At 45.2% G+C, this 27,255-nt stretch overlaps 1 protein-coding gene across 1 annotated transcript in view; it reads right to left on the bottom strand.

Moving 5' to 3' along the window:
* Positions 1-27,255, bottom strand: part of LOC119160792 (O-acyltransferase like protein) — a 435,386-nt gene that overhangs the window by 162,993 nt on the left and 245,138 nt on the right. The window contains exon 11 of the mRNA XM_037413026.2: positions 4,396-4,515. Coding sequence (XP_037268923.1) covers positions 4,396-4,515 — 120 coding nt within the window. The remainder of the gene's footprint in view (positions 1-4,395; positions 4,516-27,255) is intronic.

Here is a 27,255-nt window from a genome sequence, read left to right as displayed (position 1 = left end):
AAGTATAAGCACCAATAAAAGCAGTCTCTGCGTACCACCATCTAGACGAAGCCTATTGGACAGTAATCTTGTAGATCTTCCTGACCAGTCAGGCTTTGAATATATTCTTGAGCGTGGTTGAAGCCAACCCCTTACACCTTTACTGCAGTAGCGATCATCAAAAAAGCCCACACAGAACTGCTACTTACAATGATCTGGTCCATGCCTTTAGAGCTGTCCACGTTCAATACTTTAATAATGATTGACAAGACGTCTACAATAACTCCGGAGTTCGAGGTGGAAGGCATTCTCATGATTGCAAAGGGGGCAGACTTTGTATATTCAAATGTTTACCAACGAGATGTTAAGAATGTGTCCGCAAAAGCTGGAAGACTCAGATGGCATACACTTCTCACCACTGTTCCTAAAAGTGCCCGAAAGAAGAAAACCAAGGCTACTACACAGAACAAAAATAAAAGAAAGAACAAAAGAAAAAATCGAGACAACAAAAAAACAAGCCCCTTGTGCTGCTCATCAAGAAAGGTGCACCAACAGATTTAGAACAAAAAATGTATAGTACGGCTGATTACCGTAAAATTCTGAGACGGTGTCACAGCAGCGAGGGGTAAAAATAACATGAGGACGAAAACAAAAGGCGGATGCTTGCGAGAAAAGTGTAGCCATGAAAAACATTAGGGGGAAAAGGTGCCTCAGAAAGAGCTACAAAATATTTTTCTGGGAGCGCCTTGAATTACAGTTTTCATCACGAAAAAACCTGCTCAGACAAAACAGCAATGCATCGCTGTCGACGCACTCAATAGCACGAACGTGGCACAAGTGCCGAAAACACCGCTCGAAGATCAAGTGCAGGAGGAGACTCGGATGATACCATAATACGACTGACGTGGAACTCTTACTAATACTGACGAACGATTTGTATTCAGAACTCATGTGAACGTTCAGATTTTTTGTTGTCTGGCGCCACTGGGGCGGGGGGGCAAGGAGGATGTTGCAAATTGTGTAGAAGACGAAGCGTGACATTATCATTATCGTGGATGAGATCACTGTTGGATTAAAGAAGCGCTCAACGGTGGGCTTTGCCAAAGAAATGGCGGCTCTGCGTTTTCTGCACAATGCCTACGTGAGGAGTGGGCTCGAGCGTTGCGAGTGGTGGAGAAAGTGAAGCGAGAGACAGCTGACACGCATTGAGCGTGCTACAGATCAAGGAGAGGGATGTCACCACGCTTTGCTAGGAGTGTGTGTGCTACTTGGCACCGCTCCAACACCTGCGGCGAGAACAGTGGGGCGCACAGAGGGACAGAATTACACAGGCTAGTCGAAAAGCTGCTTCACAGCTAAAAGTCATTCTAGCACGTGTGCGGCAATGGCTCATGAACGAAGGGTTTGTAGGGCAAGGATGTAGCTTGTGACCGAGGCTGTGCTTTGACACGCCTGTCATTCCCTGTGACATCATACTGGCATATCGCTAAGTCACTGAGGTTCTCATCAGCCGGCTCGGACATTAGCGTGATTGCCTCGTTGTTAAAAGTTGCCGTACTAGCTAGTAACCTTACTCCGCAGTTGTAATCAATGACTTGTCTGCGTACGGCGCCTCAGTTAGTCACCGCTTACTCGATGAAGGAATGGTGAGAAGGGGCGACACGATGAACTACGTGTCCTTTCTCTGCTACAGTCCCCTCTATTGATAACGTGGATGTCGTCACTCTTTACGTGCTGGCAGTGCGACTGATGAGCAATAGTGTAAGCGCGACATGACAGACTCGCTTTTGGAGCTGCCCTCCAGTGCCTCCCTTACCGAGATCACCAGTTCATCCTTGAGTCAGTTCATTCCTCTTATCCCAATGCTGCCACCATGTAACGGCCTTTACACACACAAAAGCGAAATATACTTTAATACTTCTTTAATCTGGCAGCCATAGTCGCCAGCGTCGGCGTTCTCAGCACTTGATTTTCCTCGTTCTCTGTCCTGCGGCTATTCTCAGCCAGTTTCCCACTCCGCCGTACTTTACCGCAGGAGAGTATAGTTGCACATAATAAAGAAAGGAAAGAACTTAGACCTATTTTTGGGAAAACTTAACACCACAATCTCGTACAAAATTATCAGCAACACAAAATTGAAGAAAAAAAGTCAAGAGAAAGAAACCATCCCCGAAATACGTGAACAATGAGTAAGTACACCATTTCTAAACTAGGAAGCAGCACTGCATCAATAAAATATGTAAGTGAAAAAATCATAAAACACAAAACAGATAGAAAGAATTCACATGAGAGCTTCTAAATCAGAAAGTAGCGCACTTTCAAGAGCACTGGCAGATTTTAATGAAACATAAGAGAAATATTTAGTGCTACCAAACACGTAATCATGCCAGAAACAGCAACAGGTGCATGCAATCTCACGTGTGTTTGTAGTTTGTAGTGGTAAATTCAGCATGTTACGTAATCACCAACTTCTCTAACACGTTTTTGTTAAGAATTTATTGAATAAATTTTTGTAGCATGCAGGGAATTCAACTCCCAAATGCTTCTCGGAAAAATTGAGTACAGTACTTCAAAAAGTTAGCATGCATTTGATAAGAAAGTAGATAATGTGCATGTCGGTATCTCTACCTCTATTTCTGGTTTTGTAAGTGCGGGAGTTGGCGTGGCTGTGCGGAATTAGCTGACTGAAACCAAAAGACTAAAAAAACTGATTTAAATATTATCCTTCTTTCAAGATATATGCATGAGTTTTTGTATTTTTATTACTTTATTTATTTTCACTTATTTACTTGTATTTTTTATGTTAGTTTTTATCCCTAAGATATTATCTGATACTAATAAAAACATTTAGAGTTGGTTCACTCACGTGTGCATCAAAACTTTGTTCTAAATTTGTAATATTTACGTTCTATAATTTACAATGATCTAAATTTGATAATATTTTATAAAACAACTCAATTGGTGACTGATCCTCTGAAGTGGGCATGAGCCCCAACAAAAGGTCAACATGAAGAAGAATTTGCACTGCAACAATGGCAGAATACATGTACACGCATTCACATTCAGTCTATTGTGATGAAGCGTGAATAAAACATAAAATCTCATCTTCCAGCGCTGCTCTAAGGTGGTAAACTTATTTGCCTGCATTGTAGATGATGGTGAATCAATACTTGTAAATATGCAGCGTACTTTCCACATCTTTACCATCTCGAGCCTATACTTACCTTTTTTTGTAGATGGTTGCCCCCAAATACGCTCGCGTAGTTAGCTTTATTCAACTCTAAATGTTCTGTAGGCGAGATGCCTTGTATCAGGGGTGCGTTTTCTTTTAATTGTGTCTATGTAGTACAAGTTCCCGAGTAGCTGCTGTACAGATGTTTTCAATGTGGGCAGACTAGGTAACTTTGTCTGAGATTGTCCATAACAAATATTCGTACTGCGTGGCTTTTGCAGTGGTGCAGTTAGTAATGTTCCAAGTGTAGCTATAAAAAAATGAGGCACAGAAAAATTGCAAAAAATATCAACGACACAAAGAAAGGGGAGTAGAGAAATAGAAAGACGTTGATTGATATGAAACCACATAGAAAGAAAGATAAAGCATAGCGTAGACTTGTATAGTAAAATATAGTATGATGGCAGGTAACATAGGAAAGAGAGAAGAAAGCAACAGGAAAGGTCAATGCAGCCAGCGTCACCGTTATCCCATTTCTCGCACCACTAGCACACAGCCGCCTCATTTTTTTGCTTAAATTGACCGTTTGAATGCTTGACTAGAACGTTTATATTATTGCATGTCTTTCTCCAAAGGTGTGTGGATTTCAGCAAAATGCCCATTACGCATCTGTAGGGCAACCTGTACACCTGCGTGGCTGCGCACTTTTATTGTTATTCTAGATAGCAATGTTGATGATCATGTAGAAAGGCTGAGACACTTTTATTGGGTGGGAAGTTTTACACTACATACTAACTACGCACTTCCGATGTTATGAGGCCCAGTGCGATTCGACGCTTTCGCCCTGCAATCTTGAGTGTGTTAGCGCGGCTTTTCACTCGACTTGACGCCCGCATATATGTCTTTCACGTGACTTTCTGATACAGGGCTTCACTGCTATGCACTATGCATGCAATCGATTCTGCCGCAAACATGACCTTTTGCTTGCAGCAGTGTAAGGTTTTTGCTTTGCTTTTTCAGAACTATGCACTGTTTCGCGCGACAGAGAACGTTGTCGCCGAGTTCGTCACAGACATACACCAGCAAAGATCTCATCTTATAATACATAACTATTTTTGGCATTTATGACAGCTTGCTGTCACTATTGGCTTTGTGATGGTTCATTGTAAACAACAGCTTAAATCACAGATCATACAATGCGGTTAAAGAATCTGAAAACTTCGCAAAGAAAAATTCAAGCTTACTCAAAGGTTTGCGTTATCATGACGAGAACTGGAGTGAATTTGGTCCCGTACACCTGCCATGCCGTGAAGCAACAGCATGCGATGGATATTAGCGTGAAGGCGGCAATTATGACCCGTTTTCTGAAAATAGAAATGAAACAAAAACAATTGTTACCTACATCGTCATTTCTTAAAATGTTTTATTCAAACTGAAAGCAAGTGTAAAACACAAAAAAACGTCATGGTGTCGCCGCAATGCTGAAGCAATCATTGTGATAGCAACCAATTGCAATGTCATGCGAAGAATGGCATCCAGATCGAAACGTGAAGCGCGCTGATCAAGACAAAATAACGCTCAAAAATAACACACACAAGACGAAAGTTAGATAATAGCGTTCCAACTCAACAGTGAACGCACTGCTGCAATCAAAAGTTAGAAACGTATACGCACATGCATACACAGTATGACCTCAAACTAACTCGTGTCACAGTTCACTGTGTTTGAAAAGTGCGCTATTTTCACGAACGGAGAGACTGCAGCGAGTGAACTGATCTCCGTGCGTTCTGTAACTATAATACAATCGTTGCGACGAAATCCCGTGACGTACAATTCTACGCCACCACGAAAAACGCGCACACGCGCGCATGGGGGGACCACGCAGCGTAGGCTTAAGTAGACGAGCGCAATGGCCTTTGAGGCCATCTCAGTAAAAAGCTGATAAACAGCTCATACGCCAGTCGACATAGACATACCGTCAGCGGTAGGTAGTGCACGCAGACAGCTCGGTGTTACTTCGGCGGAAGGCGTGTGCTTTTGTGGCTTAGTGGCTAACGCCTTGTGCTGCGGAGCGAGAACTTGCCTATTTGGTTATGAAGGCTAGCTCTTTGACTAGCCGGTATAATGCTGTCCCTCCGTCCGCACTATGCTCCCCTGGCAGTAGGTGTTTGGGCTGTGCAAATAGGTCACGCCTTCCCTCGCAGTGCACGCGCGTTTACGTCACTCTCTCTCTAGTCTCTCGCTACTCACCACATGTCATCTCTTTTGCTTCACCCTCTCCACTGCTCATAGCGTTTGAGCGCACATCGAGCGAACAGTATTTCTATCATGAACTTACAGGAAACCCAATCCACCTTCCATGTCTTTGCGTTCAAACAAACATTCTCTAGAGTAAACGCTACACCGAGCTTCACATCAAACCGTTCTTTAAGTACCCGCGTTGACGCCTGTGTCAACTGGGTCAACGTCGTGCGCACCGCTGCTGCTTCACAATTTATCAGGGTTCCCATCGGAGAGATGGTCCATAATTTTTTTTCTGAAGTATTTCTGTTGCACACACACGACCAAGGGCCATGCACCCAACAACCGTTGCGGCAGACACATCTATCATGCGTGCATGGTGGTTAAGTAGTGTTATGAATTTGCTCTGTCGCGATGGTAGCGGTGGCGAAGAGTGGTGAGCAGTCGAGCGGAAGGCGAAGCAGGAAGGCAATTCGTTTTAAAAACAACAACAAAAGGAGCGTTTACTGTAGCAGGTTGTCGTATGTACAAAGCCGGCCAGCACGACAACGTCGGCTGGGGCAAAAATTCCTCTAACATGGGGCCGGCACGGCCTTAAATAGCGTTTTAGGACTCTACTGCGAGACCAGTTCCCCGGAACGGCACAGTGGCTCGGCTGAGGAGACGCAGCCATACCCGGAACTGCAAAGTAATTCGGCGGAGGAAGCGAAGTTATCCCCGGAACTGCACGGTTCTTCTGCACGGAAGGCGGCGCTGGGAGGGGGGTGAGACAGTTCGTCGGAACAGGGCTCGATCTCGTGAGACGTGCTTCCGAACGAGGAACATGTCTGTGGCACAACAGCACCCCCGCCGCCAGACAATGCATCCGGAGTTTTGAGCCGTCAGCGCGGCTCGGAAGGAGGGATGCTGGTTGACCGTCGGTAGCCGTTCCGCTCTCTCCGCCCGTTGAGACTTCCATAGGCCTGCAGAGGTTCACTGGAACGACGGAGTCAAACACAAAGCCGAACCACTCTGGCCAAAGCAAGCACCCTCCAAATGCTGATCAAATCGCCAGACCAGCAAAAACCAAATGTTTCCTCGAGATTACGCTGGGCTAACAAATCGCATCACGAGCAACGAATCTCGGGAGAAATACACAATGCGGACACACTTTTAGCTAAGTGTCAGTGCATGACACCGCTAAACCAAATAGAATTTTTTGTTTTCAAGCGATTCTCAATTGTGATTTAGGCAGAGACTGGATGATCGAAGCTTCTGAGGATTCCTCAATTTAGCACCGAAACTGCAATTTAGTATACCAAGCGATTCTGAATCACGCACATTGGCGTCGCCTGCAAGCGTCATATTGTCAACTTAACAAAGTTCGTCCTCCTACAAGCTCTCTTTTCAATGCTTGCAGCCAATTTGATCAAAACAAGATAAAACACGCTTGAAAAGTAAGACAATAAGAGTAAAAATTATGAAATAAGAATAAAATAAGAACGAAAAAGTGAAACGCGTGCGTTATACAAAAAAAGTTAACCTACACTGACGTGCGCACTAACACGTAATGCCAAACGCAGATGGTATTTTAATCATGGGCTTTTACTATGCCTTCTCTGTTAAAATAAAACACACTGACTTTTTACCTTTCGAAATATTATGGAAACAAAATAATCAAACAAACAAATCAATGTCAGCTTTTCGATGAGAAGGAAAGTAAAACTTGCGAAAATTCAGACGCATTCCTTGCTCAACGGCTGACGACAAAACTAATAAAATATTTTTCAAAGCTGATTACAATATTCAGCCTTAGTAATGGCAAGACGAGGGCCCTCTCAGACGAACTCTGGGGAGTCGCGCACTCCATAGCTTTCGAGGGATCCGGTTTCGACAAAGGCACAACGAACAAAGCTGTTTGCCGAACTCGGTAGCAGCAACTTTTGGCGTACAACTGCTTAACTCGAACAAGAGGGCATCTGCACTGGATTGTTTAGCCCGCCCGTTCGACCAGTTACCCATTCGCCACGGTGGGGAACAACCGCTTGGTAATATTACAGCTCAAGCGCTTGCAACGTTTCCCTCCATGCTTGCATCTACGTGGCAGAGAAAAGGATGAGACCAAGCGAAGATTTCGGCGTCGGCTATTTCTTGAAGTTCCTTTCTTCGTGACGCGCTTCGCGTTTAATCTAGATCTCAGCAGTGACCTCAATTTCAACTCTTTCTTACAGAGCTTTGTTCCGACCCCAGCCCTGATATTGAGTATGGCCTCTAGAGAGCCATGACATTTAGCGGCTTTGGCAGGCTTGGCGTTATTCGACTTTGCCTTATGTTTTCGCCGGCGATTCTGCCTAATGAAACTGATCGCCGTGCTCAGAGCACTGGTATTCATACTCGCAAGCACACTGCCTTCACTTTGTGGAGTCAAAGTTCCAGACTGGTTAGCTAGCTTTTCTTTGGGCCCGTTGCTAGCTGTCTCTGCTTGCGACAGAACAGGATTCCCGATGCCTTTAAGGCTAACCACTTCGCCTGAAGGTGTCTCTTTAGTTCGCGAGGGTTCTCTCTCCCTTTCCAGGATAACCCATGTTCACAGGCCTTCGTAGTCTGCCTCCTGCTCTATTTGACGCGCTTCATCATGATCACGTGTGCTGCGAAGCGGCTCCGTCTCTGGCGCTTTATGGTGCACCTCGGCGTCCTTAGCTACGCGATGGGCCTCGACCCCTAACTTATCGCGATACACCTCAGCGCCTGGCTCTATCTGACGCAATTCGGCGTTTTGCACCTTATGACCGGCCTCAACGTCAGATACCTTTCGACTTTCCTCAGTGGCCGCGCACTTTCTCTGACGCACTTCAGCGGCTTGCGCATAGCAACGGGCCTCAGCCTCTTGCGCTTTCCTTCTGTCCTTATGATCTAACACTTTCCGGCGAGCGTCATCATCAAGCGCTACGCGACGGCGATCAGCCTCCATGGCTTTACGGCGCGCCTCATCCTCCCACTCTTTTCGGCAAGCGTCCACTTCTGGCGCCGTACGGCGTGCTTCGGCGCTGTCTCTATCGCTCCAACTTTCAGCAGGATTTGAAAGAAAAATATATCTTATCAAATTGTATCTAGCCTGGCTAAAACCTCCTGCTTCCTGGTAGGGTAAAAAACTCAAAACATGAGCGATTTCGCGCGGCAACAACGTGGCGAGCTTCCCCACCCAAAGGTCGCGGCTAACACCAACATTACTGCAAACAACTTCAAAATCCTCAAGAAAATGCGCGATGTTCTCGCCTGTCTGCAAGTTATGGAGCTGGTGTTTCGCTCACTCCCATTTAAGCGCTTGAAATTTAAGATCAAGCTCTTTCATTCTGAGAGAATGTTCTCTCCTTTTTCGACACTCCTCGGCCTTCCACTGTTCGTGCCTTTGAGCTTAGAGCTCTTGACGGCTGTTCTCGGCCTTCTGCTTTTGCTCACAAACGAGCTCCCAAAACTCGTCAGCCTCATCCGCAGTCACAATTTCTGCCCGCATCACCTCGAGAATCGCTTCCCTCGTTTTAGCGGACTCGATAGAAATCGCCATGGCTCGACAAATTTCGAGGAGGTCCTCCACAGGGTACTGCTCCATCGCGATCTCGTTTCTCGTGATGCTCTGCTATTGATATTCACCGTACTCTAAAGCTAATCTCATGGTCTAGAGCACGTGAATAATAAATTACAACCAACAAAACATAAAACGCTCTCCTAACATCTGCCTGTGCTAGAGAGGTCTGGCGAAATGAACAGTAAACGTTGGGCACTCACCCAATCAAAGTAGCCGACAATGGTCCAACTCGTGGCTACCTTGAACAGTATCAGGCCTTCAGGAATCTGGTCCAACTTGCCAATGTTGAGATCCGGGGTCGCTTGTCCCATCTTGCCGAACGATGAGAACAGGGTAGCGTATCGCAGCGGAGCCAAACGCTATCACGGCGGTCGTCCTCGTGCTCGGAGATCCGATCAAACTTTTCAGCCGTTGACTTCGGGGTAGCGGGTCCCAGAGCAGCAAAACGTTGAGGACAGGGGTAGCGTATCCCAGCGTATTCAAACGCTAATATCAGGTCGGTCGTGCTCGAGCTTGCAGGGGTCCGATCCGGCGTGCCAAACGTAGGGTAGCGTATCACAGCGTAGCCAAACGCAATCACGGCGGTCGTCCTCGTGCTCAGAGATCCGATCAGACTTGCCAAACGTAGGATATCGTATCCCGTAGCTGCCAACAACTGTTATAAATTCGCTCTGTCGCGGTGGTAGCGGTGGCGAAGAGCGGCGAGCAGTCGAGCGGAAGGCGAAGCAGGGAGGCAATCCGTTTTGAAAACAGCAACAAAAGGAGCGTTTACTGTAGCAGGTTGTCGTTTGTACAGAGCCGGCCAGCACGACAACGTCGGCTGGGGCAAAAATCCCTCTAACATGGGGCCGGCACGGCCTTAAATAGCGTTTTGGGACTCTTCTGCGAGGCCAGTTCCCCGGAACGGCACAGTGGCTAGGCTGAGGAGACGCAGCCATATCCGGAACTGCAAAGTGGTTCGGCGGAGGAAGCTACGTTATCCCCGGAACTGCATGGTTCTTCTGCACGGAAGGCGGCGCTGGGAGGGGAAGAAGACAGTTCGTCGGAACAGGGCTCGATCTCGTGAGACGTGCTCCCGAACGAGGAACATGTCTGTGGCACAACAGTAGTAACTATTCATGATACGGCAAGGCGGAAGCTTGGCGCCAGAATGCGGCAAAAATGCCAGCCGCTAGTCTTATGTGCTGCTTCTTCCCACGTTAAGTCATAGCGTGGCCAAGACCTGCGGCCACAATGAGGCAGTTGGTGTGGACTACCTGATATTGCAACACTTGAGGCATTGTGGCATGCAGAAGAGCGATCCCTCAGGCACAGCCAGGACCATGCGCCACGTAAAAGCCGAGACAAATCACCACTGGCATCGTTCATACGTCATCAAGCCAAGTCATAGTGTGGCCATGTCTCACCGACAAGCAACGGCCGATTCCGGCCTCCTGAGGCGCTTTCACGGCAACCCTTGCCATGCCGCAGTGAGGCCGAGTGTATAGAAGAAATAACTAGTGCTGCAGGCACGGGCGCGTGCTCGGCTAACGGGAGGCAAAAAGAGCGAAGTTAAATACAAGACAGCCGGCCTGCAGCAAGGGCGTTGTCGCTTTGCCTCATTCGTTTACGAAATATACGGGGCATGACAGCGGAGACAAACGCCGTCGACAAAGGGCGATGGAAACACTTATGGCGGAAATGATATAATTGGCGTCCCAATGGAAAGTTGCCAGATTCCACGCGATGTGGCTATTGATTTTATACATAGCAGTCAGCAAGCACTTGCCTACGCCGCGTTTTTTCTGGTTCGAACAAACGTTACAAGGTATGTCACCATGATTTTGTAGATATAGTTGCCCTTTGTATATGAAAGGTTTACCAGGATTGACGATTTACAAAAGTTGTCGTTTATACAGGCACTTAAAAGATATTTATGGTGCGCCATAACGTCAGCACTCATTCTAACGTAGAGCCGTCACTTTTATCGAAGTGAATTGTACTCCTGTTGTGCGCTGATACAAATACCACGCGTAGAATTTGTTACCGTATTCTTACGCAGGAAACAGGGGCGAGCAGTGCACGACTATAACTTGTTGAGTCATATATGACTGTGTATGTAATGTTTATTGGACTGCTATAAAAACAGAATCAACAGTGAAACCACTGTCAGCACTAACCCGACGCCTGTATCTTAAGACTTCGTATGCAATATTTTTTACCTTGTTACGAAATTCAATAGCCAGCAATGTAACCACAGCGCAGCTTACACCATCACAACAGCTGCACAGTAGCTTCTTTTAAAGCAGTTTCAAGACATGAATGGCTCTGTGGTGGATTACCAGACGGTGATGCGAAATGCCTCAGTTTCATTTTCCTGTGTTTGTGATTTCTATTTCTTGCGTTCGTCGTATGCTGTCTTGACCACGTATCGTGACCATACAGCCTCGCCATAACATCATGTTTTCCTAGGCCTATTTTAATCTATAGGCTGTTCTATGGGGCGAGTAGAATCCGGCTGGCAACCAGCGCTTTCCTCCTTTCTAGACCAAGCCGACGGCGTCAAGTGTACTGGTTGGCGCTTGGTTGAGCGGCGTCGTCGAACAATTTAGCATGTTTTAGCTACAACTGCACGTTTTTTTTCTCTTTTAAGACGATGTCAAACAGCAAAAGATCAACGGAAGCCACTGCGCTTTCTTGGTTGTTCTAAGAAATTCAAAAAAGAGGAACTTCCGATTGAATATTACGCGGCATGCATTACCGAATGCGCCACGTTTGCGGTTGCTTCATGGTACACATCGTTTGCGTTACGTGACAAGTTCAATATCGGCAAGTGCCGCAATATACCTGAAATTCCCAGCGTTCCACTTGGTTAAATGACAATCGAACATCATTAGATTGACGACAGAACATAGGTGGTGAAGTATACAGCCCTGTCCATCACAAAATATCTACGCACCACTCGTGTAGCCACTTGTGTTGTTTTTGCTTCGTTTTATTAGTGTACTTTAGTATGATGGAATAAATCTATGCAATTAGCCTCGTAGCTCGGCTCAATACAATGAAAAAAAAATCAGGACCCTCGTATATGGAGAAACGGAGAATGCTGAAGGTATAGCGCTGCCGAGCGCTTCTATGACCACGAATAAAACTGTTTCCTTAAGACGTAGCCTCCTCACGGAGTACATGCGTGAGCACAGCTAACACAAGACAACCTTTCACTCTGTTGAGTTGACAGACCCTATTCGGCGACCAAAATACAATAATTTTCTTCAAAGAAGGCGTTGTTAAGTATTTTACACGTTACCACAACTAACACAAAAAGTGTTTGTATTGTTTCGCACAATAGTGTACTTCAATTTTTCTGTTAATTATGGCAAATTTCTTTTGTAGTAAAACAATGGTTATGTACCACAGCTGTACCATGCAGCCTCCTTGCAAAATACAAAAATACAGGCTTTCATTTATGTTTTGAATCCCTGTCAATGTGCAGTTATTTGTGTTTGACCGACAGTTATGTTGGCTGGACACCCTTTAAATTTAATTTTTGTGCACACCTTCATCTGCAAGTAAACACAGGGCACATCGATTGATTACGACGTACTATAGGATATGTTTTGCATTGCACATACGATGATTTTGTGGAATGAATGCATTCGCTCATGGCTAGCTTACGGAACTCTAGTTGAACAAAACTATCGAAAAGAGACAACAAAAGAATATGCAAAAAAACACACGCATAAAGAGCACGTGACATGTTCATGGAGCTACTCACAGCACTAAAATGACGAAGATTGAACAGGCAGAACATACACAAGTCGGACCTGTCCTGGTCATTTAAAGTGCTACGCTAAACTTTATGAACATGTTGCACTAACAAGACCAACAATTTACCCTTGCTAAGTTCTCATGACATCCTCCCTTTCCTTATTTTGCACAATTCATTTTATTGAGCCAAGCTGTACATGCAAAATGTTCCAAACTACGTGTGAAGTAATAAGTGTAAAAAGTATACTTGACTTCACAAATATTGAAGTTACATGGAAGTGTTCCAACCTATGCAGGTGGCATTCACAACACGCACTGGCAACAAGTGAGTGTAATTTAACCAGTCCATTAGTAACAAACATCTTCGTGAGCATGTTCTTCTTGAAAGTTAATGGTTAACGACCAATAAACCATCATTCTAAGTCTCTCCCGACCCCATTGATCTGTCTCCAAGCCACTTTCAAGCAATGTTTATGCAAAAGCTATGCCCTGTTCAACATTTAAGCTCAAGTCTTTGAACATGCGGCACTGGTGGCTTTTTCTGCTCATTTTGCCTAAGCGAGCGGTTCAAAATATGCCAGTGTACTCTGCAGAGAATCTTACTCCGATCATCTGAGGGTGTGTGACCTTTGGGGTATGTGAACGCATACAGCGTTATAGTCTGTGGACGCACATCTTTGGGGTATGTGAACGCAAAAGCACTGAAAATTTGAGTGAGGTCATCTACAAGGCATAATGCAAGTCACTACGCCAACTCGCGTACAAAGGTGAAAAAACAGAAAACTTGTGCAGTTGTGGTCTATTTGTTACCATACATGAGCTTGCAAGAACCTCGACCCTCAGCTTCAAATGTTTACAAGCAATTATTTGACTAGCAGACTGGTTGAACTTTGCTCACTTGTTGCCAGCCTATAGTGAAAATGCCACCTGCATAGACAGAGTTTTCACGACTTTTTGTTACTATTTGTTGTGCTAATTAAGAGCAAACAATTCACAGTCAAGCCACAAATCCAGAGTTAATGTGAGAGTAGTCGGTGTATATTTCCTGTGCTGCGTGAACTTACAGATGTGTGAGTCATACCTGCAGCTGCATGTCAAATAAACACCAAAATGCACTACTACACGCTTCCATGAACATAACTTTGGCAGATGTATTCAGAACATTTTTATCAAAAGTGCTACAAGTCCGCATATGAGACTGAGTGTTGGGCCCACAGACAGCTCCACTTGGCTCCTTTCCGTATGTCTGAAAAGGAAGTAAAAAAAGAAAGGACCATTGCCGCAGCAACAACATTCAGAGTTTAAATACTAATGTGATGTCTGCGTACAACACCTCTGTCAAACCACTATTTAAAGAATCGAAAAACCAGAGACGGTATTTCCGGACAAGAATTGATCATATGCAGAACAAGCAGCAGGATCCTACAAAAACTTATTGCTATACTTCTTGAAAAATCAAGGTTAAACACACTATATTCTTACTGCAAAAGAAACCTATACACTATAGCATAAGAAATACTGTAAGTACTTAACAATATGGAGAGTTGTGTCGGTTAAATAAAACAATTTCGCATGTATGATTAGGTATATGCTTACACAAGACAAAGCATATTTTAGACCACTGCAAAGGCCTACGTGCGGCAGTCAGCATATTGTAACGACACTTTTGGAGCGAGAAACAAGGAGCTGTCAGAAAAGAGGATGAGGACCTTCTTGTCATTTCCGTAGCCTAAACCTATCCAGTGCTCTGTCACTGCCCGTTCTCAATAAACGCATTCCTAATCATACCATCATGGTAGAGGTTTCACGCTGATGAAGACAATCAAGACTGCATCAACGTGAATGGTGAGCATTAAATTGAGAAGCAAGGATTGCAGTTAATAGCTTTCGAAAATATAGTAAACACTACATGACAGTTGTACTTCTTATAATCAGGAGTTATGATGAAGATGGTGGCTGGAATGAGTGTCATATCGCTAAGTAAAGCGTGTTGTTGGAGCCTATGTTTGAACAAGACAACTTGTCTAAGTTGTGGCAGAAACTTTGATGCAGTTTGCTGCCCTAGTAAAGAAAGATCCTTTTGTTAGATAACAAGCTCTAACAGTCTCTAAATGCTTTTTTAACAAGTATGCATCTCATCAAATGCGTTAGAAATCCTAAGCTGAACAAAATGCTACTATTTCAATTATGGTGGGTGCAAAACGTAAAGGAGCACTGACATCAAATTTACTCATGCCAAGATTTTTGCGTGAGCGAGAAGCTTTAGATCCCGTAGCAGCAATTTCCGACCTAAACCGCAACTGAAGGATGAATAACTATCACTTTTATTGATTTATATCACTGGTATCTAACACCATTCAAAACGGCCGGCAATCCCGCCGTTTTTAGAACTGGGGGCACCAGCAGTGGCGCTACCTCGCGGTCAGCTCCAGATCACGCCACAGCTGACCACTTTACAGTAAACAGTGACGTCTGGCTCAGCTGCTCTGAAAACATTTCGTCTGCTAGGCGGACACATTCAGTCATGCCTTGTCACCTGCATTGCTGTCATCGCCGTACAAAGTGTAGACTCGGCTTGAATACGATAGTCTGGAGCTCGGAATCTCCACGATTCACGATATCGCGAATTATTTTTGCTTCGATCGACCTTTTGCACAACAGTGATTCCGAAATGGACGCCTTTTCAAGCAGCACTGCAGAGATGCCCAAGGAGGCACGCTTCAGCCATGTTCGCTCGTGTGTCTCAGTTAGCTCTATTGGTGGGTTTTGACATGCAAAGCATTCAGCTATACGCCGAGGGGTCAATGCAATATAGCTATCGCAAACGAGCATCAGCGAAGAGATAGAATACGTTTCCTGCTTGCCAAGTTCTTTTTTGCGCCTCCAGATGATTTCACCTATCCAGCCTCTCGCGGTTAACATGGTATTACTATATTTACGTGGGTGCAAAGTCTACAGACGAGCTTAAATTCAATGATACCTGCGTGTTACTTGTTCGCGATGATATCTGACTATACACTGTTCTAATTTTGATAGATTGTGGTAGTGTCGGCGTGTAACACAAAAGTGATATGAAAAGACACCCTCATTGCACTTTTTTCTTGCTTCGAACTAGGCGACTGCCACTTACCTGCAACTCACAACGATTCCCCGACATGCTGACCGTCAAGCACATGTTTAATCGTGCTCTTTTCTTTCGCCGTTCTTTTAAAGGCAGTTTGATCTTGATAAGTTCAAGAAATTATTCAAACAAGTGCGACGAAGATCAGCCGCGGCGAGGGAGTGCGTTTCCACGTCATCGCTACTAGGGCATCGTCACTCAATATTGTAGTCGTGAAATGTATCACACCAAACACGTAGCACTAGTGTTGATGTCGCAGTGCAGTATATTTTTCGTTTTTTTGTCCTTAGCTTTTCTACTATGTTTGACATCGAAATAAAATAACTTCCAAACGACGGTTGCCGTTTGAATTTGGCCAAGAAGACCTATGCATACCAAGCCATCGAATGATGAGCACATCTCGATCTTGAAATTTGATGTCAGCGCTCCTTTAGGCTGCACGGCACTAGCTATTTAGCAGGTGTCTAGCTACTCAACCCTATTATAACACTAGGTCTATGATGCTAAAAGCGAATGATTCGACAAGAGGACTTTTATTTACCAGGGCAGCAAACCTCATCAAGGTTTGCTGCCACAACTTATAACTCATACGAATCATTTTTCAAATATTCAAAACAACCTCAATAAAATTATAAGTGGGTCCAACAACACATTTTCTTCAATAGTTTGGCCCTCATTGAAGGCTCCTATTATCATCTAAACTTCTGTCGCATTAAGGTGTCCAACTTGCATGAAGCGTTTGATAGGTTTTCAAAAGATATGAACAGTAAGCCTTGCTTCTCATTTTAATGCTCACCCTTTAATTTTATGCTCTAATGACTGTCTAATCAGCCACTTTATACGCACACTGTGAATGCAGAGCTTCGCAACGGTATACAGTTTTCCTTGTCTTGTCTGAGGCGATTTGATGTTATACATGCATCAGCCCTATATTATACAAAGCACAAGAAATAAGAAAATTAGAAAAGGTGCACTTGAATAAACAAAGAGAAGGTATAAACTGGTCTATCTCTAACTATACAAGGTTCTTGCCCTACTAACTTCTGTATTGTCACAAAAGATCATGCTAATATATGCCATAATATATCGATTTTAGTGATAGTCGCCAGAAGTGAATTTGTGCTGTTCAGAGGAGGCATTGAAGCTTGTGCATGAAAAGAATTAGGCCCTAGTGATCTGTAATAAAGAATATTTCATAGCAAATATTGTAAAAAACAGCTCTGAGTAATTGTCAAAAGGATAAGAACAAAATAGGTTGTGAAGCATATCATTAAAGCAGTGATTAACATTTTGAAACGAGGTCATCTTGCATCACACTATGCAGTCATAAACTGAGATCCAGCGAGGACAGTTAAACCCCTTTATAAGAGGCACGCTCTGGGCAGCAAGTCTCGTCCCTTATATTTATTGTCTTTTATACGCAAGGCACCGAACATACATAGTTTTATAAAGAGGCACAATAATTAACACAGATAAAAGCCATGAACACTATGTGGACACAGGTAAATTGATAAAACTAAGAAAGCAAGAAAATATAGAGCAAAAAAACTGTTAGAGTAAAATTTGAAAATTTTAAGTAGTGCTAGAAGCCAACTCTACACTAAAAACTTTGCATCAATTGTCACAAAGGAATTTATGCTATAATGTTTAAGCTATATTACTACTGGACTGCTACGTTGTCCAAGAGAACCCACTGTAAAAAAGTCTCAGTTTGAAGGCATTTTTGTTTTTGTGACAGAAAAATGTTTAACTCTTTGTAAAGGCACTTAAAACAGCCATATTGTGCATTCTCTCCGAACGAAAGAATCATTATTGTTTGAAGTATACTAAAAACAGTGCATTTTGCCGTGTTTTCTAATGACCTAAAATAGCATAAAATAAAACAAACATAATTTTTATACCATAGCCAAGAATTTTCGCTGACAAAGTACCAAAGACAGCGATAAGAGCATGAAGCAACATTCATGTGTCACTTATTTTTCTTCCACAGCCTAATTTCTAAACGGTAAGTTTGAAAGGCTGTTGTATTACAAAATTTTTCCCAAAAATAGTGCTGGAACAACTTTTTGCCGCATTGAGACATCAAAACACTGGTTTTAAAAAAATTGCAAACGGACATGAAGCTACTTAACAAACTAACATTACATGACAATGACCATGCAAATACTTACACGTTAATGCTCATTCACAGCTTCTGAGGCAGCCCGGTGGCTTTCATGTGTGCATCTGTACTGCCTTCCGTGTGCCTTTGCAACCGTTTATGTAGAATGTCTGTTGGGAAAACAAAACATCAGAAACAATTTCAGTTTTTCTAGCATGCCCCACGTAACACAACATACCTTTCTCGGACCCTCGGGTAGCAGTCTGAAAACATCCTAACAACTGCTGCTTCTCTGCACACACACACACACACACACAAACACACACACACACACACATATATATATATATATATATATATATATATATATATATATATATATATATATATATATATATATATATATATATATATTGTAGGCATCTATTATGCGCTTCATCCTCATCTGAACAACAGTCAATCATCATCATATGTTCTGGCTGACAATCATCATCTGCTTGACACGAGCGCTTCTTTGTCGGGTCCGTTGCGCTTGTTCGTTCCCGAGTTCACGGCCAATAAACCTCGCTACAACCGAGTCGTCATACGTGATGGAGGTGGATTGACGTTCCCAGTACCTCTACTTACAACGCCTACTCGCTGGAGCTCCGTTCAGGCCGCCGCTTGGACCGTCAGTCCGCCAACATGTCTCAGAGTGAGTGGGTGGATGCCCTTTCGGCTCCCGTCTTTGCGCCGCAAGCCGTCTCTGCGCCGCAAGCCGTCACTGCGCCGCAAGCCCCTCCTCTTTACATCGTAAACCACCAGCGTGACCCTCCGATCTTCGCTGGTCTCCGCGGCGAAGATGTGGAGGACTGGCTCGATAACTACGAGCGGGTCAGCGCAACTAATCACTGGGACGACTCTAACAAGCTCCGCCGTGTATCACTTTATCTCACGGGCGTTGCCAAGACATGGTTCTTGAACCATGAGATCGACCTCACCGACTGGCCTGCCTTCAAGCAGCAGCTTCGCCAAGTATTCGGCACACCAGCCGTTCGATCTGCTCTAGCGAAGAGGGCCCTAGATACTCGCCAACAACATCCCGGCGAGTCATACACATCTTATATCGAGGATGTCCTTGCGCTTTGCCGGCGCGTCAATTCTTCGATGTCCGAGTCGGACAAACTGCGCCACATCCTGAAGGGCATCGGAAGCATTGCCTACAATGCCCTTGTTGCCCAGAATCCTTCTACTGTCACGGACGTCGTCTCTACGTGTCAGCGTCTCGACGAACTTGATTCTGTTCGCCTTCAGTCGGGCAATAGTGAACACCGTACCGCAGACCGGGACCTGCGTCACATGATACGGGAGATCATACGAGAAGAACTTCAATCGATGGGTATCTCAAAACCTTCTCCATCTGTCACACAGCCTTCAAGCATGGCCCTCCGTGACATCGTAAAGGAGGAACTAAAATCATTCACCGGTCCAGCCTACGTCCAGCCACCTCCGTCTAGCCCTCCAACGTACGCGCAAGTTGCGGCCGCGCCTCCTCGCAACGTAAACTCTACTTCACCGCTGCCATCATTCACGCCAGTTGCTGCTGCACCACCGGTCCACTTCCGGCCAATCCCAACCGAACCTCCGTCAGTCCACTTGAGTGCGCTATCTCCCGGTGTGCCGAACGCCCTCTACTACCCGCCTTGGCGCCCGTCTCGCCCAACATGCTTTTACTGTGGATATCGTGGCCATATATCGCGCTTCTGCCGCAAGCGCCAGCAGGACGAGCGTCGCGGGTACGACATGCGCGAACGGGACTTTTCCAGAGGGGACTCTTACGCCCGGAGTTATTCATATGGACTGCAGCGGTCTCCATCTCCGCCCGCGTCGACTGAGACGCGGAACACTTACCGTTCAAGCCGACGCCGATCACCTTCGCCCTTCCGTCGCTCCTCCTCTCCTCTTCGGCCAGCCTCGTTTACTACTGATAACCGGTCGGAAAACTAAATGATGCAGTTTTCGGAGGAGAAACTGCATGTAACAGTAGGACTCATATTCCTCCAGCACGCCCGTTCAACATGGTTTCTGTTACGGTGGAAGGAGTTCTCGTGGACGCTTTGGTGGACACCGGTGCTACAGTTTCTGTGATTAGGTATGATTTGTGCAAACGCCTGAAGAAAGTAATGACACCTTATAATGGACCCAATCTAGTCGAAGCCCAGGGGAACGCTATCCGCCCTTTTGCTCTTTGTACTGCTCGTGTGTTTATTGATGACATTTTGCATTACATCGAGTTCACTGTGCTTACCCGGTGCTCTCACCAGCTGATTCTAGGGTGGGACTTCCTATCTTCTTCTTCAGCCGCTATATGTTGTGGTGAACGGATTCTGCACCTCACTAATACGGACTCCATGTTCGACGAAGGCGTCTACAAGCCTCTACGCCTGTTCGCTCGCGAAGATCTCGAACTACCACCACACCAAGAACGAATTGTGACCCTGATTTCTAAGGACATCGACCACGGTGACGTCTTGGTGTCCCCTTCGTCGACTTGCGTCGCAAAAGGCATAGCCCTTGCATCAGGTGTCGTACGCTTTCACCATGGCTCCGCGCTCGTCATTGCTACGAATGAAACGCCAGAGAAAGTTCTCCTGCCAGAGGGCACTGCAGTAGCCTGTGTTGTGGATGCTGAGCCTGTCAGCGTCACGCCACTTAACCCGGCCTCTACCAACGACCGTTCTATGAGTAAGCCTGCCTCATCCTCACCCTTCACAGCTCTTATCAGTGATGACTTAACAGCGATGCAGGCGCAGCAGTTGCTTGCGTTATTAACGAAACACGCCGATTCTTTCGACACCTGCTCCTCAACGTTGGGCCGAACTACCACTGCAGCGCATCGCATTCAGACGGAGGGAACATCTATTGTACATCGCCGCCCGTACCACGTGTCTCTCGCTGAGCGAAAAATCATCGAGGAAAACGTCGCTGACATGCTCCAACGAGAAATAATTCGTCCATCAACTAGCCCTTGGTCATCCCCTGTTGTTTTGGTACGGAAAAAGATGGCTCCGTGCGCTTTTGCGTTGATTACCGGGCACTTAACAACATCACACGCAAGGACGTATACCCCATGCCACGCATCGACGACGCCCTTGATTCACTGCAAGGCGCCGAATACTTTTCAAGCCTTGATTTGCGTTCGGGATATTGGCAAATTCCCATGCACGATGACGACAAAGAAAAAACGGCATTTGCAACCCCCGATGGCCTATACGAATTTAACGTGATGCCTTTCGGGCTCTGCAATGCGCCCGCGACGTTTGAACGCATGATCGACACCGTCCTGCGTGGTCTGAAATGGAAGACGTGTCTCTGCTACCTTGATGACATTATCATCTTTTCATCAACGTTTTCTCAGCACCTGAGCCGCTTGGATGACGTCCTAACATGCCTCGCTGGTGCGGGTCTGCAGCTCAACACTAAGAAGTGCCGTTTCGCCACCAAATCCATCAAGGTTCTCGGTCATGTCGTCCGCAAGGACGGTATTCGCCCTGACCCCGAAAAGATCGCTGCCGTCCTTCGATTTCCATGCCCCACAAGACTTAAGGATTTGCGAAGTTTTCTTGGCCTCGCATCATATTTTCGTCGCTTCATACAAAATTTCGCTTCAATAGCTGCGCCACTTCACAAACTACTTGCATCTAATGCACCCTTTGTGTGGTCCGAAGAATGTCAGTCGGCGTTTCACCTATTGAAGAAAGCTTTGACGTCAGAGCCTGTACTCTGCCATTTTGATGACACCGCCCCAACACTCCTGCATACCGACGCCAGCGGCTGCGGTATAGGTGCTGTTCTCCTCCAACGCGATAACTCTGGACGGGAAAGGGTCATCGCATATGCTAGCCGAGTGCTAACTTCTACCGAAAAAAACTATACCATCACTGAGCAGGAGTGCCTCGCTGTGGTTTGGTCCATACATTGTTCCGTCCTTATCTGTACGGCCGTCAGTTCACCATCGTAACGGACCACCACGCCTTATGTTGGCTTTCTACAATGAAGAACTTGTCCGGACGCTTGGGTCGTTGGATTTTACGCCTGCAGGAGTATCAGTTTGAGATTATTTATAAATCGGGCAAAAAACATCAAGACGCCGACGCTCTTTCTCGTTGCCCACTACCTACAGCGTCGTTCGACACTCCAGCTGCCACCTCCAACGACACCAGTGCGGACGTGACTCCCACTTCTGTTGCCTTGCTCGCCTCGCTGTACCAACCGCCAATCGACGATGAACAACCCTTCAGTTCTCACCAGCAGGCTGACCCGTATTGTCGGCGCATTATAGACCACCTTTCAGGAGCTACGCGTCCACCCAATGCACGCCTTCGCCGACAACTCGAGCACTTCAAGTTTCAGGACGGTGTGCTGTATCGTCACATATATCATCCTGACGGCACACGCTGGGTACCTGTTCTGCCACGCGCTCTTCAACATCATGTACTTAACGCCTTTCATGACGATTTAACTGCTGGCCACCTAGGCTTTCAAAAAACCTACGACCGCATTCGAAGCCGCTTTTATTGGCCTGGGATTTCTACCAGCGTAGCAAAGTACGTGGGTTCCTGCTCTCCATGCCAACTTCGCAAACTTCCGACATCTCCCCCAGCTGGTCAGTTACAGCCAATGACGTGCCCTACAACACCTTTCGAGGTCGTCGGTGTCGATCTTTATGGACCCCTTCCTGTTACTGGTGCTGGAAATAGATGGATAGTCACCGCCGTAGACCACATGACACGCTACGCCGAGACAACTTCAGTAGCTACTGGTTCAGCATCGGAAGTTGCTGACTTCGTCCTTCAGGCCATAATACTACGTCATGGTGCACCTCGTGTACTTCTGGGTGACCGTGGAAAGGTGTTCTTATCACAGCTTTTAGGTGAAGTTCTTCGCGTTTCTGGTACCACACACAAGATGGCGCCTAGCTACCATCCTCAAACAAATGGTCTGACCGAGAGATTTCATCGAACCCTTGCCGACATGATCGCCGTATACATTCAACCGGATCACAGAAACTGGGATAAACTTCTACCGTTCCTCACTTTCGCCTACAACACCGCTGTTCAGCGCACAACAGGCTACTCACCGTTTTATCTCGTTTACGGACGTTCACCTACTTTCTTTATCGATGTTTCCTTCTTCACAAGCAATGGCCCTACATCACCATCTTCTTGCGAAGAATATATTTCTCGCCTTGCCCAGTGCCGCCAGCGCGCTCGTATGAACACGGAAGCTACGCAAAAAGCAAGGAAGGCCGTCTACGACACCTCTCATTGTGTGGTATCATTCCGACCGGGTGACGAGGTGCTGCTATTGACACCAATTCGCACACCTGGTCTCTGCGACAAGTTCCAGCCTCGATTCATCGGCCCATATGTTGTTTTAGAGCAGACTTCACCTGTCCACTATCGTGTGACGCCTCTTGTCGTGCCAACTGACCGCCGTTACCGCAGCACCGAAATTGTACACGTTTCCCGCATGAAGCTTTTCACACGGCGTTCCTCGTCACCTTGACTACCCGCCCGCAGCGGCCAGGCTGGCCGCTTCCACGGGGGGGGAATCAGTGTAGGCATCTATTATGCGCTTCATCCTCATCTGAACAACAGTCAATCATCATCATATGTTCTGGCTGACAATCATCATCTGCTTGACACGAGCGCTTCTTTGTCGGGTCCGTTGCGCTTGTTCGTTCCCGAGTTCACGGCCAATAAACCTCGCTACAACCGAGTCGTCATAATATATATATATATATATATAGAGAGAGAGAGAGCTCATACTGCATTAGCGAGCTCCAACATGAAACATGACGCCCAGCCTTCGTCAAGCAATAACTAATACAGAACGAAAGAGCAACAAATAAATTTTGCACTAGACATAAATTTAACTTCTAATTAACTCACTCAATAACTTATTTTCCTTATGCATTATATACATACATTTTGAAAAGACTGGGCATGCAAACATGACCACGATTGAGTCAGAACACTTCAAACGCCAACTAACATTGAGAAGGCAGACCGACAAAACATAAATGACAGCTGACCAGAGGCTCATCATCAAACCTGATTTTATATCATGTGGAACATAAATGCATGCCAAAACTCAAATAGGGCAGTTTTGTGCAAGCACAGCAATGAATAAATGCATCTTATGGTTGTGGCCTGGCATATCAATACGAGTTATTGCATATGCGAGCCAACCACTGGTAAACTCACTAAAGAAATCAAATGGCTTAGCAGTTATCTCTCACCTAGCCCAACACACCTGCCATTTGGATCGATATCTCCACCTGCCTTGTTTCGTGTCCATCTATATATCCATCTTTCTAGTTGGTGTTTGCGGTGCCTTGACTGCTCCCTAAAGTCTCTGTTTGCATGCCCTGCCTTTAACAGAAATACCAACATACTAAGCAGCTCACCTCTGGTTTTCTTTTACAAATGCACACAATCTAGAATTACCACTTTATTCACTTGACGTAGATATAATAAGGAGGTTCAGAATGTGAATGTCAGTTCAAAAGCACTTGAGCCTCTAGCATTTCTGCCTCCTTCGAAAGTGCTACTGCTGCACTAAGGATCACATCCACTCAGTACGGGGGTTGGTCACTTGGTATCATAGCTGTAAGCAACGTAGGTTGAATTTTAGGATCAATAAAAGAACTCCAAGTAGAAGCAAAACAAGAAACTAGCAAAGAGCCACACGTTAACCGACTTAGATTACATTTGTGGTTATGCAGAATGCTGTGGTCAATTCCATGCGCCTCAGGAACTGTTCAGTCTTTCTTTCTGAAGCAAAGCTTAGCAGAGTCAATATTCCCATCTACAGATTGCACTTAACACAACAGTTGGGTTCCCAAAAAGGCTATGCTAAAGACCGAAAAAATCTCCACGACTAGTACAATAGTAAACGCTTAATGATGCGAAAACTTAAAACCCTGTTTTAAATGCACAGAACAGGTATAAGAAAACAAAGCCGCAAAGCAACAAACTGCCAGCTATGTGGCTGCAAAAGGGAAAAAGAATGTGGCTGCAGTGCCGTGAAAACTCCATGAAAGTGCTATCAACAGAAAAATTTTGCAGGACTGTGGATCCAAAATAATTGCGAATTTCTGCTACATCAGTACTTAATGCTTGTTATCAAGCTGCAGACTGCAGCTCAGAATTCCAAGTGCCGTACTTAACATTTCTTTCGAAATTACATTCCCAGACAGCCCCGCCACGTTGGTCTAGTGGCTAAGGTACTCGGCCGTTGACCCGGAGGTCACGGGATCAAATCCTGGCTCTGGCGGCTGCATTTCCGATGGAGGCGGAAATTTTGTAGGCGCTTGCACTCAGATTTGGGTGCATGTTAAAGAACCCCAGGTGGTTGAAATTTCAGGAGCCCTTCACTACGGCGTCTCTCATAATCATATGGTGGTTTTGGGACGTTAAACTCCACAAATCAATCAATTACATTCTCTGGCAAAGCGGAAATTTAGCTTCATCGAACACTTGACGTCCCAAAAACTTTCGCTGTTGATAGTACATACTCAACATACGGAACGTTGTTATCATAAACATAAAAATAGTCACCAATGCTTCTGACTATATACACATGAGCATTGGAAAAAATATATGAACGAATCCATGCAGTGCATAAATTGACCATTCAAAATTCAAATGCTATTAAACAGCCTAACCATCTAAAACTTGAGATAACTGCGAAGTTGTACGACGTGAACATATTGCCACAAACTTTTTTTACGTTGAGAAGGCGCAATAATAAGGTAAGCCAATAAAACACACATTCCAGCTGTTCTCAGCTTCTCACTGGGCCTCTTAATAGTTATCACCGTGAAGAGGGGTAAGCATATGTTATCATAATGGCTACATTCACATGTCAACAAGACATGATGTCAGCGATTCAGTAATCAGCATGCAGCCATCGAATGACCAAGCCTTTGTGGATGTGCCACTGTGCCAGAGCCTCATGGTGAGGAAGCACTGTGCAAGGCATTGGTGAGATAAAAAAAACATATAGCATGCATGACAACCACGCAATATATACGGCATCATTTCGGGGCCAAAACATCCTTTCATATTGCAGAAAGAACCAATTGACAGTCAGTGCAGCCTAATGTTGCTCATGGGCAGCATTGCATCATTTCGCTAGCGAAGATTACTTGTCAGGCAATGAAGGAGGTCACGATATTCACGATATTTGTTCAGAAATCGAGCATCTTTGATATTCGCTCAACGTGATTGCTGCAGTACTCTACATGAAGTAGCAATATGATCCGGAAGGAGATAAAAAAGACAGAAAGATTCAAAGCTGTCTAATGGCTCTTTAAGAATGTAAAACACACTGTGCAGGAAAGTACATTTGCAGGCATAATTCTTTTCACTATATCCATAAGAACCAACAAGAAACATGTTCACTGTATGCAACATACGAATGTCTCTTCACGAGACATACGAAATCTTCACGAGAACCTGAATATGGTGGCTGCACTGTCTGTGTAAGGCAGAAGCAGCAGGTCCGTGGCTCCCTGGCATCTTACCTGTTCGTTAAAAAGAACTTGGGGCTCACATCCTGGTAGCACTGCTTTTGGAAGGTGTTTCCGGAGAAAACAGAAGTAGCACAACTAAATTATATTGTGCAGACAACCAAATAAAATCTGCATTATTCTCTTTTTGAAAAAAATCCTTTTAGCTATACACTGAGTGACATCAACCCTCTCTTCTGTTATGGAACACTTTTTGCTTTCTCTGGCCTGGTTTTTACTTGTCTTCAGCGATGACACAATGTAGCAGCAGTTAGGCTTCAGTTCGGGAGGAAGCGGTTGTAAAGCGTGCATTTATTGTAACAATATGAAAATAATGGTATGTTACACAAGATAAACTATAATTCTTGTATTGTTAGACACCAAAACATGAGTAAGTGAGCAAGCTGTGCCATTAAGGTGTCATAGAATAATTTGGTAGCAAGCATACATCCTGATGTTAGTCTGCATACCCTCATTCATTTTGGATTGATAGCTTCACTTCAACATGACTAGCTCAAAACAACACTCTTCTTCATTATATGGAACTTTGTACATTACCTTTGAATTAACCAGGGAGGCTTATTTATGCTGCCTGATTAAGCACCTCATATGGGATGCTTGGCTCAATTGTGTGGTAAGCTCTGGGCAGTTTGTGAGGACACTTCTGTTTGCAGCCTGCAGTATGCAGCAAAAACTTAGGCATTCAAACAAAAACAAAGCAGGCATGTCAGCAGGATTCCAACATTTGTAGACAGAAAGAGAGGGAGGTAAG

This window comes from Rhipicephalus microplus, chromosome X (assembly GCF_043290135.1).
Source record: "Rhipicephalus microplus isolate Deutch F79 chromosome X, USDA_Rmic, whole genome shotgun sequence".
NCBI lineage: Eukaryota > Metazoa > Arthropoda > Arachnida > Ixodida > Ixodidae > Rhipicephalus > Rhipicephalus microplus.
This window is presented reverse-complemented; position numbering and strand designations above follow the sequence as displayed.